Genomic DNA, 16,004 nt, shown 5'->3' with positions numbered 1-16,004 from the left:
GCTTTTGCTCTTTTCTTTACATTAACAAAACAAAATCATTAACAAAATAATTTTGTTCTCCTCCAACACCATCAGTTTAGTTTTCAATTACAGTAAAATATCTACAAATATATCCCTTTTTAGTGCTACTAAGCAAAGACATACTGGTAAACACTCTTGGTGACTGTGTTCTAAATGGTAGGCAGCTCTAATTGTTCCATCAAGGACCAAGATCAGAGGGAACCCTTTTCTTGGTAGCATTTCCATGGCAGATGTAGACAAACAGTTCACATGATGAAGCAGAGAAAGTCAGTTCAAATGCGAGGCAAGAGGCCAATTTAGGGTCCTTAGTATGCAGGGCGTGAGTGAGTGAGAGCTGCCAACAAAGCAGGGAGTTCAGTAGTCTACCTCTTATTGAGTTGGTAACCTATGTCTGTGCTATGCGTAATTGACTGAGTTGTGCTGAAAAGAAATATGCATAGGCTAGCATCTTCCCTTTCAAGAGACACGATATATCTGCACTGAATCTATGAGGCACTTTTCACTCCATAGGGAACTTCATGCTGCACTTCAAAAACGATGAGTCTAAAATATAAAGCCCTGGAATTCCATTTCTGTGGACTAGTTAAATAACCATACACATTTCTGAATTTTTTTATAGATGAAGAAGCAGTTGGGTGATAATGAAGCTATTACTCAAGAAATAGTTGGCTGTGCTCATGTTGAAAATTATGCATTGAAAATGTTTCTCTATGCAGATAACGAAGATCGAGCTGGGCGATTTCACAAGTAAGTGAGAGACAGTGCAGTCCTAAGCAGAGTTCACCCCTTCTGAGTTCTTTGAAGTCTATATAGAATTGCACTAAAATAAAGGTAATTTATGTTGTAGCAGATCAATTGTTCTGCATTTATTAGCGCACACTCAGGACCATATGTGACTTGAGCAATGATTCTGTCACTAGTCTTATGTGAATGGCTAACTGCAAGGTTGCAGTGCAGAGATGAGTAAATCTTCTACTAAGGCAAAATAGAACTTTAACGGACTCTGTTTTTCAGAATGGTTTGCAATTAAATTGTATGCTCATAGCCTTAAGGCAGCTTTGGTTGAGCTCATCAGATCTGTGTCTGACTGGGGCCTGGATGGAAGACTAACTTGGAACCCTGCAAGAAAGGCGGCATCTCCCTTATATATAAAAGGCGAATGGTGGTGGCACTTCTCTAGAACATTCCACATGCTCCGGAATTCGTTGGCGCCTTGGTGTGTCACTCAGAATCTGTCCCTATCCACTGGCTGCATTGCTTGAGTCTCACCTCCAACATTCTAAACTGTTTGCTGTTCCTCTCCCCCCCCATAGCCAGTCAGAGCACAGAGAGGTTATTTGCATATGCAGCCTCATTGGCCTTTGCCTCGGAACACAGAGGTCGTTTGCATATGCGACTTGATTGGCTTTTGCCTCTAACATTCTAAACAGTTTGCTGTTCTGAGGTAAAATGTGTCCAATCTCCAGGTGAGGGCTGGAGATCACTCAGAATTACAACTGCTTTCCAGATAAGAACATAAGAGACGCCAATATTGAATCAGGCCAAAGGCCCATCCAGTCCAACACTCTGTCACACAGTGGCCAAAAATACCAGGTGCCATCAAGAGGTCCACCAGTGGGGCCAGGACATTAGAAGCCCTCCCACTGTTGACCCCTCCAAGCACCAAGAAGACAGAGCATCACTTGCCCCAGACCAAGAGTTCCTATCTATACCTTGTGGCTAATAGCCACTGATGGACCTCTGCTCCATATGCTTATCTAATTCCCTTTTGAAGCCGTCCATGCTTGTAGCCACCACCACTTCCTGTGGCAGTGAATTCCATGTGTTAATCACAACCCGACCGCTCAGCAATTTCATGGAGTGCCCACGGGTTCTTGTATTGTGAGAAAGGGAGAAAAGTACCTCTTTCTCTACCTGCTCTTTCCCATGCATAATCTTATAAACCTCAATCATGTCACCCCTCAGTCGTCGTTTCTCCAAGCTAAAGAGCCCTAAGCGCCTTAACCGTTCCTCATAGGGAAAGTGTTCCAACCCTTTTATCATTCGAGTTGCTCTTTTCTGCACTTTTTCCAAAGCTATAATATCCTTTTTAAGGTGTGGTGACCAGAATTGCACACAGTATTCCAGATGAGGTCGCACCATTGATTTATATAGCGGCATTATGATATTGGCTGATCTGTTTACAATACCCTTCCTAATAATCCCCAGCATAGCATTGGCCTTCTTTATTGCAGTCACACACTGTCTCGACATTTTCAGTGAGTTATCTACTACAACTCCAAGATCTCTCTCTTGATCTGTCTCTGCCAGTTCAGACCCCATCAACGTGTATTTATAGTTAGGATTTTTGGCTCCAATGTGCATCACCTTGCACTTGGCCACATTGAACCCCATTTGCCATGTTGACGCCCACTCGCCCAACTTTGACAGATCCCTTTGGAGTGCCTCACAATCCTCACTGGTTTTCACCACCCTGAACAACTTCGTATCATCCGCAAATTTAGCCACTTCACTGCTTACTCCCAACTCCAAATCATTAATGAACAAGTTAAAAAGCAGTGGACCAAGTACTGATCCCTGTGGTACCCCACTGCTTACACCCCTCCACTGGGAGAACTGCCCATTTATACTCACTCTCTGTTTTCTATTAATTAGCCAGTTTTTGATCCATAAAAGGACTTGTCCTTTTATCCCATGATTTTTGAGCTTGCTTAGGAGCCTTTGATGAGGAACTTTATCAAAAGCTTTCTGGAAGTCAAGGTAAACAATATCTATTGGATCCCCCTTGTCCACATGTTTGTTCACCCCCTCAAAGAACATTAACAGGTTAGTGAGACAAGATCTTCCCTTACAGAACCCATGTTGAGTCTGCCTCAATAGGTTTTGTTCATCTATGTGCCTACTAATTCTTTCCTTAATAATGGTTTCCACCAATTTACCCGGTATCGACGTCAGACTGACAGGCCTGTAATTTCCCGGATCTCCTCTGGAACCCTTTTTAAAGATGGGAGTGACATTAGCTACCTTCCAGTCCTCAGGAATGGAGGCTGATTTTAAGGAGAGATTACATATTTTTGTCAGGAGATCCACAAGTTCACAATTGAGTTCTTTCAGAACTCTTGGATGTATGCCATCTGGGCCTGGTGATTTATCAGTTTTTAAGTTGTTTATCAGTTTTAGGACCTCCTCTCTCGTCACCTCAATCTGACTCAGGTCTTTCAACACCCCTCCCGAACTCAGCGGCTCTGGAGTGGGCAAGCACCTCTCATCTTCCACAGTGAAGACGGAGGCAAAAAATGCATTTAGCTTCTCAGCCATTTCCCTATCATCCTTCAGTACTCCTTTTACCCCTTGGTCATCCAAGGGCCCCACTGCCTCCCTGGCTGGTTTCCTGTTTCTAATGTATTTGAAGAAAGTTTTATTGTTGGTCTTTACATTTTTTGCTATATGCTCCTCATATTCCCTTTTTGCATGCCTGACCACAGACTTGCATTTTATTTGCCATAGCCTGTGTTCTGTTTTATCAGCCTCACTGTGACTAGCTTTCCACCGCTTAAAGGAATCCTTTTTACCTTTTACAGCTTCCATTACTTTGTTTGTTAACCATGTAGGCTTTTTCTTATACCTGTTTGTGCCTTTCCTAACCTGCGGAATATATTTTATTTGAGCTTCTAGAATTGTAGTTTTAAACAGTTTCCAAGCTTCCCCAATGGTTTTGACCCTTTCTACTTTTCCCTTCAGTTTCCTCCCCACATGTCCCCTCATATCAGAAAAATTACCCCTTTTAAAGTTAAAAGTGGTTGTGTGAGTCTTTTTGGCCAATTCCCTATTTGTACAAATGTTGAACTCAACAACATTATGATCACTGTTCCCAAGCGGTGCAATCACTTTTACATCTCTCACCAGGTCTTGAGTGTTACTTAGGACCAAATCAAGGATCGCCTCTCCCCTGGTAGGTTCTGTGACCATCTGCTCCATAGCACAGTCATTTAGAGTGTCTAGAAACTCAATCTCTTTTTCTCGACTAGATCATGTATTGACCCAATCAATGTGTGGGTAGTTAAAATCACTTATTACGACAGTGTTTTTGTCTAGCTGCTATCTTTAATTCATAATTCATAAAAATAAGATGGCAGAGATCAATTCCCCTGGAGAAAATGGTGGGCTCTGTATCCTTATATGCTGCTGAGGTGGCCCCCGTATGACAGCCAATGTGACGTAGCAGTCAGGGCTTCAGAGCACGGGAAAGGCTGCAGGTGTGTGGGGGGTGGAAAGCTGAAGAGTGAGGGGGAAATAAAGGTAGGTTGATGATTGGCTGGGAAGGAGGGTTGCCAACTCCAGGTGGGAAATTCCTGGAGATGTGAGGGATGGAGTCTGGAGAAGGTGAGGTTTCAGGAGGCGTGGGACCTCGGACAGGTACAAAGCCATAGACTCCATCCTCCAAACCAACCATTCCCTTCTGGGAAACCATTGTTGCCAATCTCCAGGTGAGGGCTGGAGATCACTCAAAATTACAACTGTTCTTTAGGTAGCAGAGATCAGTTCCTCTGGAGAAAATGGTGGACTCAGTGTCATTATACCCTGCTGAGGTTACCACAGCACATTGACGCTGAGTGTCCAAGGCCGGGGCACCCGCCCAGAGCCTCTTTCTAGATACCATTGTATTTATTTCCACAACGGGGTTTTTTCCTAGTGTAAATGTAATACATGTTTGGGGGTTTTTTAAATTTTCTCTTGTGTTTTTAATATTATGTGTTTTTTCCCCAGAAATATGATTAAGTCTTTTTATACAGCGAGTCTTCTAATAGATGTCCTGACTGTATTTGGAGAACTAACAGATGAAGTAAGTTACATAATTAAGTAGTATGTATCATTGACTGCAGTATGTAAAGAACCAGGATTTGTCTCCAGGCCAGTCCAGTTAATCATAACTAAGTCCCACTGAAGGCAGTATGGTTTCACTCCTCAGTGATGAACCTTTCCATCTGGTTTTGGTTGAACTTAGTCATTACTAAATTTAGGTGGATCAGGTACCTTTCCGTGTTACAGTTTGGGATCCAAAGAGCTTCCCTAGGCATCAGCAGTGTTTGAGTGTGCCTAGTGGAATTGCTGATTGAACCACAAAAATGCAGTTTGTGCCCATCTCTAATCAGGAACAAGAGCAAGCAGGAGGGTAAGCAGGTAGTATGTAATGGGAAACTAGGATAGAAAGGACTGGGGTGGGGTAGAAGAATGTGTGTAAGGGGAAGCAGGGGAGATGGGTTGTGGGTTTTTGCAAACACTTTGTAATGTCTGCATGACTGTACTGCAAACTGCTTGCCCCAGAGTGAGAGGAGTAGTTGTCATAGGGCTACTGGGATAGGCAAGATAGACATATTTTTGTACTACTAGCTTTGTTTATTCCTCCACTTGTTAAAAAACAAGTCCACCACTAGTTGAAGCTTTCAGAAGCAGAACTATAAATAGTTAATTATAGGATACACATAATGTGTATATTTAAAAATAAAAATATTGATGCATAAACAGGGTAAGCTTGTAATTGTATTGCTTATGTCAGAAATTGGCTCATACCATGCCTTGGCTAGTCTACCAAAAGTAAAATCTGAGGCAGAAAACTTCAGAGCAATTCCAAGGAACTTGTTGATGGTCTCCTGGGCTACTTTTGGTAGTGGTGATTTTTGTGGGTGCCTTAAATGGGAGGACCTGACTACTCTGTGTTCCGTAATGACACCATTGTGCAAAAAGGAACAACATGGCTGGTTTGTCCTATGTTAAAAATGGCAAGAGTGTGGGATCAGGCTATGTAGGCTTATTTTTCCTAGGGGGAAAAAATTGAGCTGTGCTTGATACTTTGGATGGAAGATACCATTGTTTGCAAGGAAGGACTTGGTGGCTAACATGCACATTGAGCAAACTGCCCTGACCCTCAAGACAATTTTTTTATTTAAAAACAAACCATTTTATTTAAACTTGATTGAAACCTGTAAACAATCTAACACTGGATGTACGATATGCCTCAGCAAATGATGTTAATACCGGCAATGTAGAATCTGCGGTCCCTGACAGGTGGATGCCTGCTGCCTCAACTGAGAGCCTGGTGGCAGAGCTCCATCTTACAGGCCCTGCGGAACTATATAACAGGTCCCACAGGGCCCTGATCTCATAAAGGAGCTCATTCCACCAGTTAGGGGCAAGGGCCGAAAAGGCCATGGCCCTAGTTGAGGCAAGTCGGACATCCTTAGGGCCAGGGACTACCAGGAGATGCTTGGTTCTGCGGGGCTCGTATGGGGAAAGGCAGTCTTGAAGATATGCCAGCCCCTATCCGTATAGGGCTTTAAAGGCACATTTAAGTGGATTTGGAATTCAGTAGGCAGCCAGTGCAGTTCACACAGCACTGGGCAGATGTGGCCCCGCACAAGCAGCGACATCAATACCTGTATTGCTACGATCTGCACTAGCTGTTCCTTTCGGAGCAGAGTCAAGGGCAGCCCCACGTAAAGAGAATTACAATGATCCAGTCTGGAAGTGACCATTGCCTGGGTCACTGTAGCCAGGTTGCTGAGGGAGAGGTATGGGACCAACTGCCTGATCTGCCTCAGATGGGAAAAGACAGATCTGGCTTTGGTGGTGACCTGGGGCTTCATAGTCAGTGAGGCATCCAGGAACACCCCAGGCTCTTTATCTTCGGCACTGGCACCAACAGAGCCCTGTTGAAGGCTGGGAGCCTGATACCAAACCCCCAACCCCCATGGCTCAGGTGCAGGACCTCTGTCTTCGGAGGATTCAGCTTCAGTCGACTCTGCTGTAACCATCCAGCCACAGCTTGTAATGCCCTGTCCAGGTGTTCAGGGGCAGAGTCCAGGTGGTTGTCCATTAGTAGATAGAGCTGGGTGTCGTCCACATACCAGTGACAACTCATCCCAATCCACTGAATAATCTGGACAAGGGGGTGCATATAGATGTTGACTAGCATTGGGGAGAGAATCGATCTCTGCGGCACACCACATATGAGTGGGTGTCGCTCAGACAGCTCCCTTCCCCAAGTGCCACCCTCTGTCCCCGATCTTGGAGAAAGGAGGCCAGCCATTGTAAGGCTAATCCCCGCATCCCCACATCAACTCTATCGAACCCTGCTGACAGATCAAGAAACATCAGCAGCACTGATCCGCCTCAATCCAGATGTCTCCGGAGGTCATCCACCAAGGCAACCAGTACCGTCTCTATCCCATGATCAGGGCGAAAACCAGACTGGAAGGGATCCAGGACATTAACATCTTCCAAGAAAGCCTGGAGCTGTGTTGCAACCGCATTCTCCACTACCTTACCCAGAAACGGTAGACCGGATATTGTGTGGTATTTATCAAGGACCGTAGGGTCCAAAGATGGTCTTTTCAGGAGTGGGCAAACCACTGCCTCCTTCAGTTTCTCCAGGAAGGGTCCTGTGGACAGGGACAAGTTGACAGTTTCCCTCAAGGGACTTCCTGCCGCATCGCCACAGTTTTTAACTAGCCACAGTGGGCAGGGATCAAGGAAGCAAGTGGTAGGTTTCACCGCTGACAAGATCTTGCCAACTGCATTCTGGGTGAGCAGACTGAACTGGTCCAAAACTAGACCTGAAGACAGGCAAGGGGCTTCTTTATTTTGGCTTAACAGTATTAGCATTAAATATCGTTAATAAAAGAAGGGAGGATGAACATAAAGACTATTTTAAAGTAAAGATGTGTGCCAGTTGTGCAGTCAGTTTCTCTTGCTTACACATATTCCACAGTAGGTTTAGTCTGGGACATGCTAGAACAGATAAATTCTAAGCAAGATGTTCCACTTTTTGGCATTTCCCTGTGGAAAATAAATTTAGAGGAATTGTGCAAAATGGATGAAATGAAATGCCCATATGGAAAAGAATGCCTGAAATGAAAGGTGCATATGGAGAAGAATGCCAGAAATGTTGAAAGCTTTGTGCAGAAATATAAAATGTATAATGTAGGCGAATTTCAAAACCAATCAAAGAGAGTTCTGGAATAACTGAAAAAAATTGTTAAATCCACGTTAAAGTACTGCATATCCCCGAAGCAGGATACACATCTTTACTGCAGTTTATAAAGATGGTTTTCAGCTATGAGATCAATATTTTCAGTGAACCCATTCAACAATGTCTTAATCAAAGCTCCAGTCAGAAAGTGAACTGATTTGCACAACTAAGCTTGGTTAAAAGTGCTGAATCAGGATCTGGAAATTCTTGCTCAGCTCTGGAACTAATTGTGACGAACCGATCTCCAAAACCAGGATGCTTAGTGTACCAGATTCAGAGAGCTGGTAGATTAGGGGTTAATGCCTCACTGTAAAGCACAGTTTCATTGACAGGCTGCTGCCTGCATCTCTCTGATAGGTCAGCGGCCGCTGAGGACAGCTTTCGAAAGTCTTGTCAGTCTTGTCAGAGGGAGTCAGTCTCCGTTTGGACTGTAGTTAGCAATAGCCAGTCAGGAGGAGAGTGTATGTCAGTCTGAGGGAAACAGACACGCTCACTTGGGAAGTGAAAGGACACAACTCCTTGCTGTCAAACGTGTTGGTGCCCCTCCAAAAGCAGGAGGTCAGTTCATCCACACCCATTATGTGACTTTGGGCCAGTTATGCACACTCAGCCTGACCTAACTCACAGGGTGGTTGTAAAGATACAGTGGAGGATTGGAAAGCCACATACACTACCCTGAGCTCCTTGGACGAAAAGCAGGATGTAAATTAATAGATAAGTAGTTAATAACTTCTTGATAGAGAAAAAATTAGTTGCTAAAGAGTAGTGACAGAATACAGGGAATAAATTAGCTTTTCAAATGTTGTCCTTTGCCCAGGTGCCACTAATGATTGCCTTGTACAAAGAACTGGGGCTGTTTGTGCGTGCTTATAACTGATGCAACGTCAGCCATCAATAAATCTAGACTTTGAATGGTAACGGGCCTGTTTTAGTACAGTCTGCATCCTGTATTGTCTTTGATTTCAAAAGGAATTTTTTCTTGATTTTAGAGGTGGTAATCTCTCTTTCAAGCAGTGTAAAAACACATTACAGTGCGGTCCTAAACTGAGCTGCACTCTTTCAAGGACACTGACTTCCATGGACTCAGAACTCTGTTTAGGAGTAAACTGTTTAGAAAGCAGTCCTAAACAGGTCTACTCACATTGTGTTTAACAGGGCATATTCCCTGGTAGGGGCCTCTAGGTTTGCAGCATTAGTCTGCCGTTTTCGCAGAGTAAGCCATTACTGCATTGGGATTTTGAAAACACCTGAGACAGATACACACACACACACACATGAACGCCCAAGGATATTAAGAAGCAAGGAGTTACACCCTTCTAAACCCATTGACTTCAATGGGCTTAGGAGGGAGTAACTCTTTTTAGGATGGCACTGTTCGTCTTTAACACAGAAAAAAACCTTAATTTAAGGAGAGTTTTTCTACTTCTTGAAAGACTGTTCATTCAAATTATTTTATAGTACCCCCCCCAAAAAAAAAGCCCACAACCCTTGAGTGCTACAGATATTAATGCTAATCTTGGGAGGGAAAGATAAATTAATCCCTGTTTTTTAAAAATAAAAAAGTTGGTGGTTTTCCCCCCCCCCCCCCTTTTCAGACTGATAAATCAGGTTAAACAATTGTTTGTTGCTAATTTTCTAGAATGTCCAACACAGAAAATATGCCAGGTGGAAGGCAGCATACATTCATAATTGTCTAAAAAATGGAGAAACGCCACAATCTGGACCTATTGGAATGGAAGAGGAATACTGTGAGTAGCGATTTTGGTATTTTAAATATTGGCTAGAAATAGGATTAACTGAACGGAAAAAAATCATGACACATTTTCTTAAAAAGGACACCGTTGCTAATATTTCTAGTTTTCATTAACAGAGATTCTTGCAAGTCTTTTTTGTCCCCTACCCTTAATTTCTCTGTCAGTTTTATTCTTTCAAAATATGTACACAACTGAAACAATTGTCTGTCAATTCTATTTTTGTTTGAAGTATGGTTAGGCAAACTTTGTCAGGCTTCACTCTTTGAAATAGTTTGCCTCCATGATTGAAAATAATCGCACTTCCAACTTGAAGCTAACCTGCATAACTTTTGATCTGGGCTGACATTGCTCCAAGATCTACATGGAGATTTTAAGAGAAATTGGTGTGTGTTCACAAATGTGGGGTAACATCTTAAATACACTCCTACACGTGCATCACTTTCTTTTAACGTCTCTGTGTAGATCTTAGAACAATGTCAGGGGATAGGAAGTGTGACTTTTGTTTATATTCACTCTTGAGGCCACTGTACATTCACACTGTTCAATGTTTATGTTTCCTGGTAGTGCGCTTATTGACTCTTTGCGTCATGAAATGAACCAAGAAAAACTGGCCTTGCATCATTTTAAACAAAAGATGATCTAACTGTTACAGAGCAATACTGTGAGCTGCCTTTGAACAATACTATTGAGTGCATAGCAATACTAGGAGCAACCACTCAAATATCACTTCCACTGGTTCAGGAGTAGCTTAACAATATTTTTATACTGATGACAGTTGATTCATGCTGCCTTTCCTGTAGCACATCTGAGGGTTGAAACCAGGGCCACTGGTGAGATGGTGGTGGTGTTGCGTGACAAAATTTCCTGGGCCTAGGTTGCTCTGGGAGTTCTGGAAAACCAGGCAGTCCACCTGCCTCGTTTTTCACTCATACTCTTACTTGGCACATGCCTGTAATGTTGGGTGCTCAGCAGTTGCTAGAAGCCCTTCCATAAGCTTTTATTTTAATCCTGACCTGCACTTGAAATCATGATGTGCTTATGAGTTAAGTGAAAGGTAAAGTGGGCATGTGTGGATTCCTAGAAGGGCTCTTCTCTCCATATATATGTTTATCTTTTAAATGTATGAACAGAAAGGAAAGAGGAAATCTTTCCCCCCCAGGTTTCTGGGATGGTTCTTGGCAGGCTTGGACAAATCAAATGTGACACGGGTAATGGGAAAAGTGTTTACCTTTTAAAGTATTCCATGACATAAATGTCACCTAAAATAATTTTTTTGCTTGCATACTTACTATGCTGTCCTATGCAGCATTACTCCAGTTTTAATCAATTCAAATCATCAGGTTTAGACTGCCATAACTCTACATAGGATTTCACTGGTAGAGATGTAAAAAATAGTAATAATAATTCAGGCAGGATTTTATCCAGTGTGTCTTTCCAGTGTCCTGGCTAGTGGCTTTAAAGGTGATTGATATGATTTACAAGCAATGGAAATATCATTAGCTTCAGTTTGGTGTAGTGGTTAAGAGCGGCGGACTTTGATCTGGAGAACTGGGTTTGATTCCCCACTCTTCCACATGCAGCCAGCTGGGTGACCTTGGGCCAGTCACAGTTCTCTCAGAGCTGTTCTCTCAAGAGCAGTTCTGTCAGAGCTCTCTCAGCTCCATCTACCTCACAGGGTGTCTGTTGTGGAGAGAGGAAGGGAAGGAGATTGTAAACTGCCCTGAGATGCTGATTGAAGGGAGGGGTATAAATCCAACCCGTCGTCTTCTTCATTTTATTCCATTATCAACACTGAATGATGAAAATAGAAAGTTATCTATATTTTCTTTCTTGTTAATCACAGCAGCAGTTTTGTTTCTGGGTGGTTGTTTTTTCACAACAGTTTGCCATGACTATGTTACCTGCCTAGCTGGGAGCACTGGTTTTCCTGTCTTGAGAGTGAACTATTGAGCTTTGTCACTTGATCTTTAATGTATTACCACTAAATTGTTTTTTTTTAAAAAAAAAATATTGTAATCAGGTTTGCTGTTTAGCATACCAAAATTTCCAACTTTGAGCCTGTTTCAGAATTATAGCTCCTTAAAAGTGATTAATATTTAAAATGTTATTTACTTATATGTTTTCTACTAAGATGCTACCTTTATTTGGCCTGCAAGATGACAACTGGTGAAATCAGTTTTTAAAAATGCTCTTAAAGTTACATTTTATGTCATATATTGGACCACAGAGTCTAATGTGTAGCACATAACCTACAAAATTTAGGGCCTAGCAGTGGCAAAGGTCATATGGAAATGTATCTCTTCTCCAGAGTACCCAAAGAACTTCTCATAATTCTTGCTTTGTTCATTTGGGGAAGAAAAGCAGCATTGTTTAAGTATACTGGAGGACTTCCCCCATTCCTTTCTGCTTGCTCACTTTCTTCCTTCTCCAGCAAATGGAAAAAGACAGTATTGAAACAGAATGAAAGTAACTTTATGTAGCAGGACAAAATTCCATATTTCTAAAAGTGTTGTTCTTGCTGTGATTCTTGAAAACCATAATGTAAATCTTGGAAATGTTTGTTCAGTAACATGGGCTTAAGTATACAGTTCTGTTTTTGATATGTTGAAGTTTTTTGCAATAATGTCAAAAAAACCATAGAAATTTAACATGACACATTTGATGTCATATGAATGAAAATGTTATAGTACATACAAAGGGCACTCAGTATCATTGACACATCTAATAAACTGCCGTGGAAATAAAAGTTAATTCATTTATAAAAGCTTTCTTAGGAAATATAAGTATCAGATAACATATTCTTGCCATTTCATAATGGTCTCTGTGGATGAAAGCCATCTAATGAATCCTTTTGGAGTTCTTAAAGAGAATATAGACCTTCTAAACCAGCTCTTGTGGAGGAAAATGCCTTCAGGGTTACAGAATACTCATGATATGCATACAGACATGGTTGATAGCTTTAATAATTCAGCTGAAAATTACAAGCAGAAGGATTCACATCAACAGTGATATTGCCCAAAAGGGCATTAGTACAGAGTACAGTTCCAGCTCCTGCCTTTCTCACAGAATTTAAATAGTTCACTCAGAAGGAAAATCAATAAATCCTGTGTAACTTATCTGCATGATATTGCCTTCTTAAGTTTCCTCTATATTGCCCTCCTCACACTGTTTCCTCTTCCTGGCAGCCCCCATATCCTCACTTTTCCTTTCTTTCCTTTCTCTTTCCTACACACCAAAGAACCTAACTTCTATTTACCCCTTTCTTCACCTGTATTTATTATTTCTTTATTTCATTTGTACCCTGCCTTTCTCCCCAGTGGGACCCAAAACAGTTTACATAACTCTCTTGTCTATTTTATCTTACCAACAACCCTGTAATATAGGTTAAGCTGAGAATGTTGTGACTGGTCCCGGACCACCCATTGAGCTTCCATCGAAAAGTGGGAATTTGAATTTGAGTCTCCCAGATTGTAGTCTGACACTCTTAACAACGACACCACGCCGACTTTTATGGGGTGGCTGCTGTGGAACAGTCCAAGCAGCCAGTCCTGGGTGAATCTTGCAGATTGCGTGGTATCAAGTCAGTGGTGGTTGTTCTCCAGCCTTGCCCTAATGAGTCTTCCCTCAAAGGCTCAAAACATTCCTGGCAAGGGCCCTCCCCCCTTCCCCCTGCCTTTTACTGACAGAAACCAAGGCATGAAGTCTGGCAATACTGTTGTGGTTGCCTAGCAATGGCCACTTAGACAGCATTCATTTCTTAAAGCTTAAATCTCCGCTTCTAATATTTAGGGGTTTTAACCTACCAATTCTCTCACCCTCCCTGCCACCAGTTTCATTTTTTTTCTGCAAACCTGGGGTAGTTTTCAGGTTTGCAGAAAGATCTGTCCTGTCTGTTCATGGCTCCAGTCTCCAGATTTAAGTATCTGCGGATCTGGCCATGTTGCAAATGAGATATATTGGCACTATAGCAGCTTTCAGTAGCGGAGAAAGAGAAGATAACATGCCTTAGTATATTTTCTAAGGTGGATTTATGCAACCTATTTAAATTGTGACAATCTCAGTACATTGGAATCTCCTTCTAATTGGCTAGGTCACTGGTTGGTTTGTGATGGCGGTGGAAAGAGCTGTCACGTTGCAGCTGACTATGGTGACCCTCTAGAGTTTTCAAGGCATGAGACGTTCAGAGGTAGTTTGTGATTGCCTGCCTCTGTGTAGCAACCCTGGACTGACTTAGTGGTCTCCCATCCAAATACTAGCCTGGGCTTGACCCTGTTTAGCTTCTGAGATCTGATGAGATCAGGCTGGCCAGGGCCGTTCAGGTCAGGGCTGCACATTGATAGTGGAGTCCCAAACAGAATTACACCTTTCTAAGCCTATTCACCTCAGTGGACACGGAAGGGTTTCATTCTCTTTGGGATTGCACTGTTGAGTGGATTTGATTGTGTTTGAATGAAAAATCGATTTTTAAATTGGAGATGATAATTCTGGGAGGGAAAAAACAACAACATTCTCCCTAGATGTGTCCCTAGAACTGGCCCTTGAATCTCACAAGATTAGGCTAACCCTGGCCACCCAATTAGTTTGTATCCAACCTTTATCATGGATTGGCAGTAAATGTGTGTTAGAATGAGACAGGGAGTAAATTGGTCAAGGCCTACGGGGCATTATAGCGGAGCAGGACAAAACCGAAAGACTAACCATATGACAGCACTGGCTCGGTAAGTCACTATATCAGGGGTGGCCAAACTGTGGCTTGGAAGCCACATGCGGCTCTTTCACACTTATTGTGCAGCTCCTGCTAGGGTGGCTGGGAAAGTAAAGGGGAGGCATGCCTCCCCAATTAATCTTCCCTTCCCTAGCCAATGCAGAGAAAGCAACTAAATGTATTCTCAAAGCCCCCCCCCCCCCGGCTAGCTTGGAGAAGGCATTTGTCTCTTTAAATCCTTTCTCCAAACCGAAGCTAACCGACATGGGGTCAGGGGGGGCTTGGAGGACACATTTAAAGTTGCTTTCTTTCCACTTCTCCCTCCCCCCCACCTATTTGCTTTCCTTCCTTCCTTCTACCTTTCGTTCTTTCTGTTTCTCCCCTCCCTCCCCATCTAAAGTTATCAATTTAATATTAATAAAATTTGCGTATTTTTCAATTAAAACGTTTGTGTAATATTTGTTCATGTCTTGCGACTTTCAAACATTTGAAATTTATTCTACGTGGCTCTTACGTTAAGGAAGTTTGGCCACCCCTGCACTATATGATGAACCCCCCCCAAAAAAGAAAACCTATAAGGAGATCATTGCAATGTGGAGAGTAGGCACAAGTGGCAGAGAAACATAGAGTTATTGGGTGTTAGATACCATTTAGTAGAGAAAGATCCATGTTTAACTGTCCTCTAAATAGACCAATAACAAGTACAGTTCTGCTTTTACTATTTAGTGTTTTTTGAGTCCAATCAGATAGAAAGGGATAGAAATCTAGCAAACTTTGGATGTAATGGCAAGTGATGACTTGCTGTTAAAGCAGAGATAACTGATTAGCTGGTGGAACACAAAGGGAGAAGAGAGGCAGGAGCCCAAGTATTCCCACTCCATCCCCCACCCGCAGCTTGCTCACATAGCAACAAACTGTGGTTTGCCGTTACATCTGAATTATGCTGCTGTTTACCATATACTGTTCTGTTGCTTATGTAACAAAAGTAGGAGGACAGTACGTAGAAAGTAAAAAGAGGTTGTACATAGCCACATTGGTTCTGGAGAACTTGAAAGCTGGCATGCTGTTCTGTGTTGTTTTGGTTGGTCCTAATAAAAAGGAATTACAGGGCTATTTTTTGATAGCATGTAACACAGCAAATGAAAAGAAATGAAGCCCAGAGACAAAATGACTGCTCTAATAGCCAGTTCGTTCTGTGACCTGCATGTTAAAAGAGCAATAAAAAATTGCCTAGACAGCTGGTGTAGAGCAAAGAAATCCCTGTACAGCAGTTACAGGTTGGCACAGAGGGGGTAAGCTGCAATTCATGCTGGTGGTCAGGTATTATTCGCAACATATAACCTTCAAGCCCAAATCCTTGAGCTGTTTTGCCAGTCTCCCATTCCTTCAAGCTGGGTTATTTTTTTCAGTTTACAGAAATACATGTTACAATATTAGAATGGAAAACAAGCTGGTTTTGATGCACTGCAGCTGGTGGATATTGGTTTGCTGTACC

At 42.4% G+C, this 16,004-nt stretch overlaps 1 protein-coding gene across 2 annotated transcripts in view; it reads left to right on the top strand.

Moving 5' to 3' along the window:
• VTA1 (vesicle (multivesicular body) trafficking 1) overlaps positions 1 to 16,004 on the top strand; it is a 52,433-nt gene that overhangs the window by 19,799 nt on the left and 16,630 nt on the right. For both annotated transcript variants that reach the window (XM_015418243.1, XM_015418241.1), the window contains exons 3-5: positions 641 to 768; positions 4,789 to 4,864; positions 9,690 to 9,798. In XM_015418243.1, coding sequence (XP_015273729.1) covers positions 641 to 768; positions 4,789 to 4,864; positions 9,690 to 9,798 — 313 coding nt within the window. The remainder of the gene's footprint in view (positions 1 to 640; positions 769 to 4,788; positions 4,865 to 9,689; positions 9,799 to 16,004) is intronic.

Source organism: Gekko japonicus, unplaced genomic scaffold, assembly GCF_001447785.1.
Source record: "Gekko japonicus isolate JY-2015 unplaced genomic scaffold, Gekko_japonicus_V1.1 scaffold3361, whole genome shotgun sequence".
Lineage (NCBI taxonomy): Eukaryota > Metazoa > Chordata > Lepidosauria > Squamata > Gekkonidae > Gekko > Gekko japonicus.
This window is presented reverse-complemented; position numbering and strand designations above follow the sequence as displayed.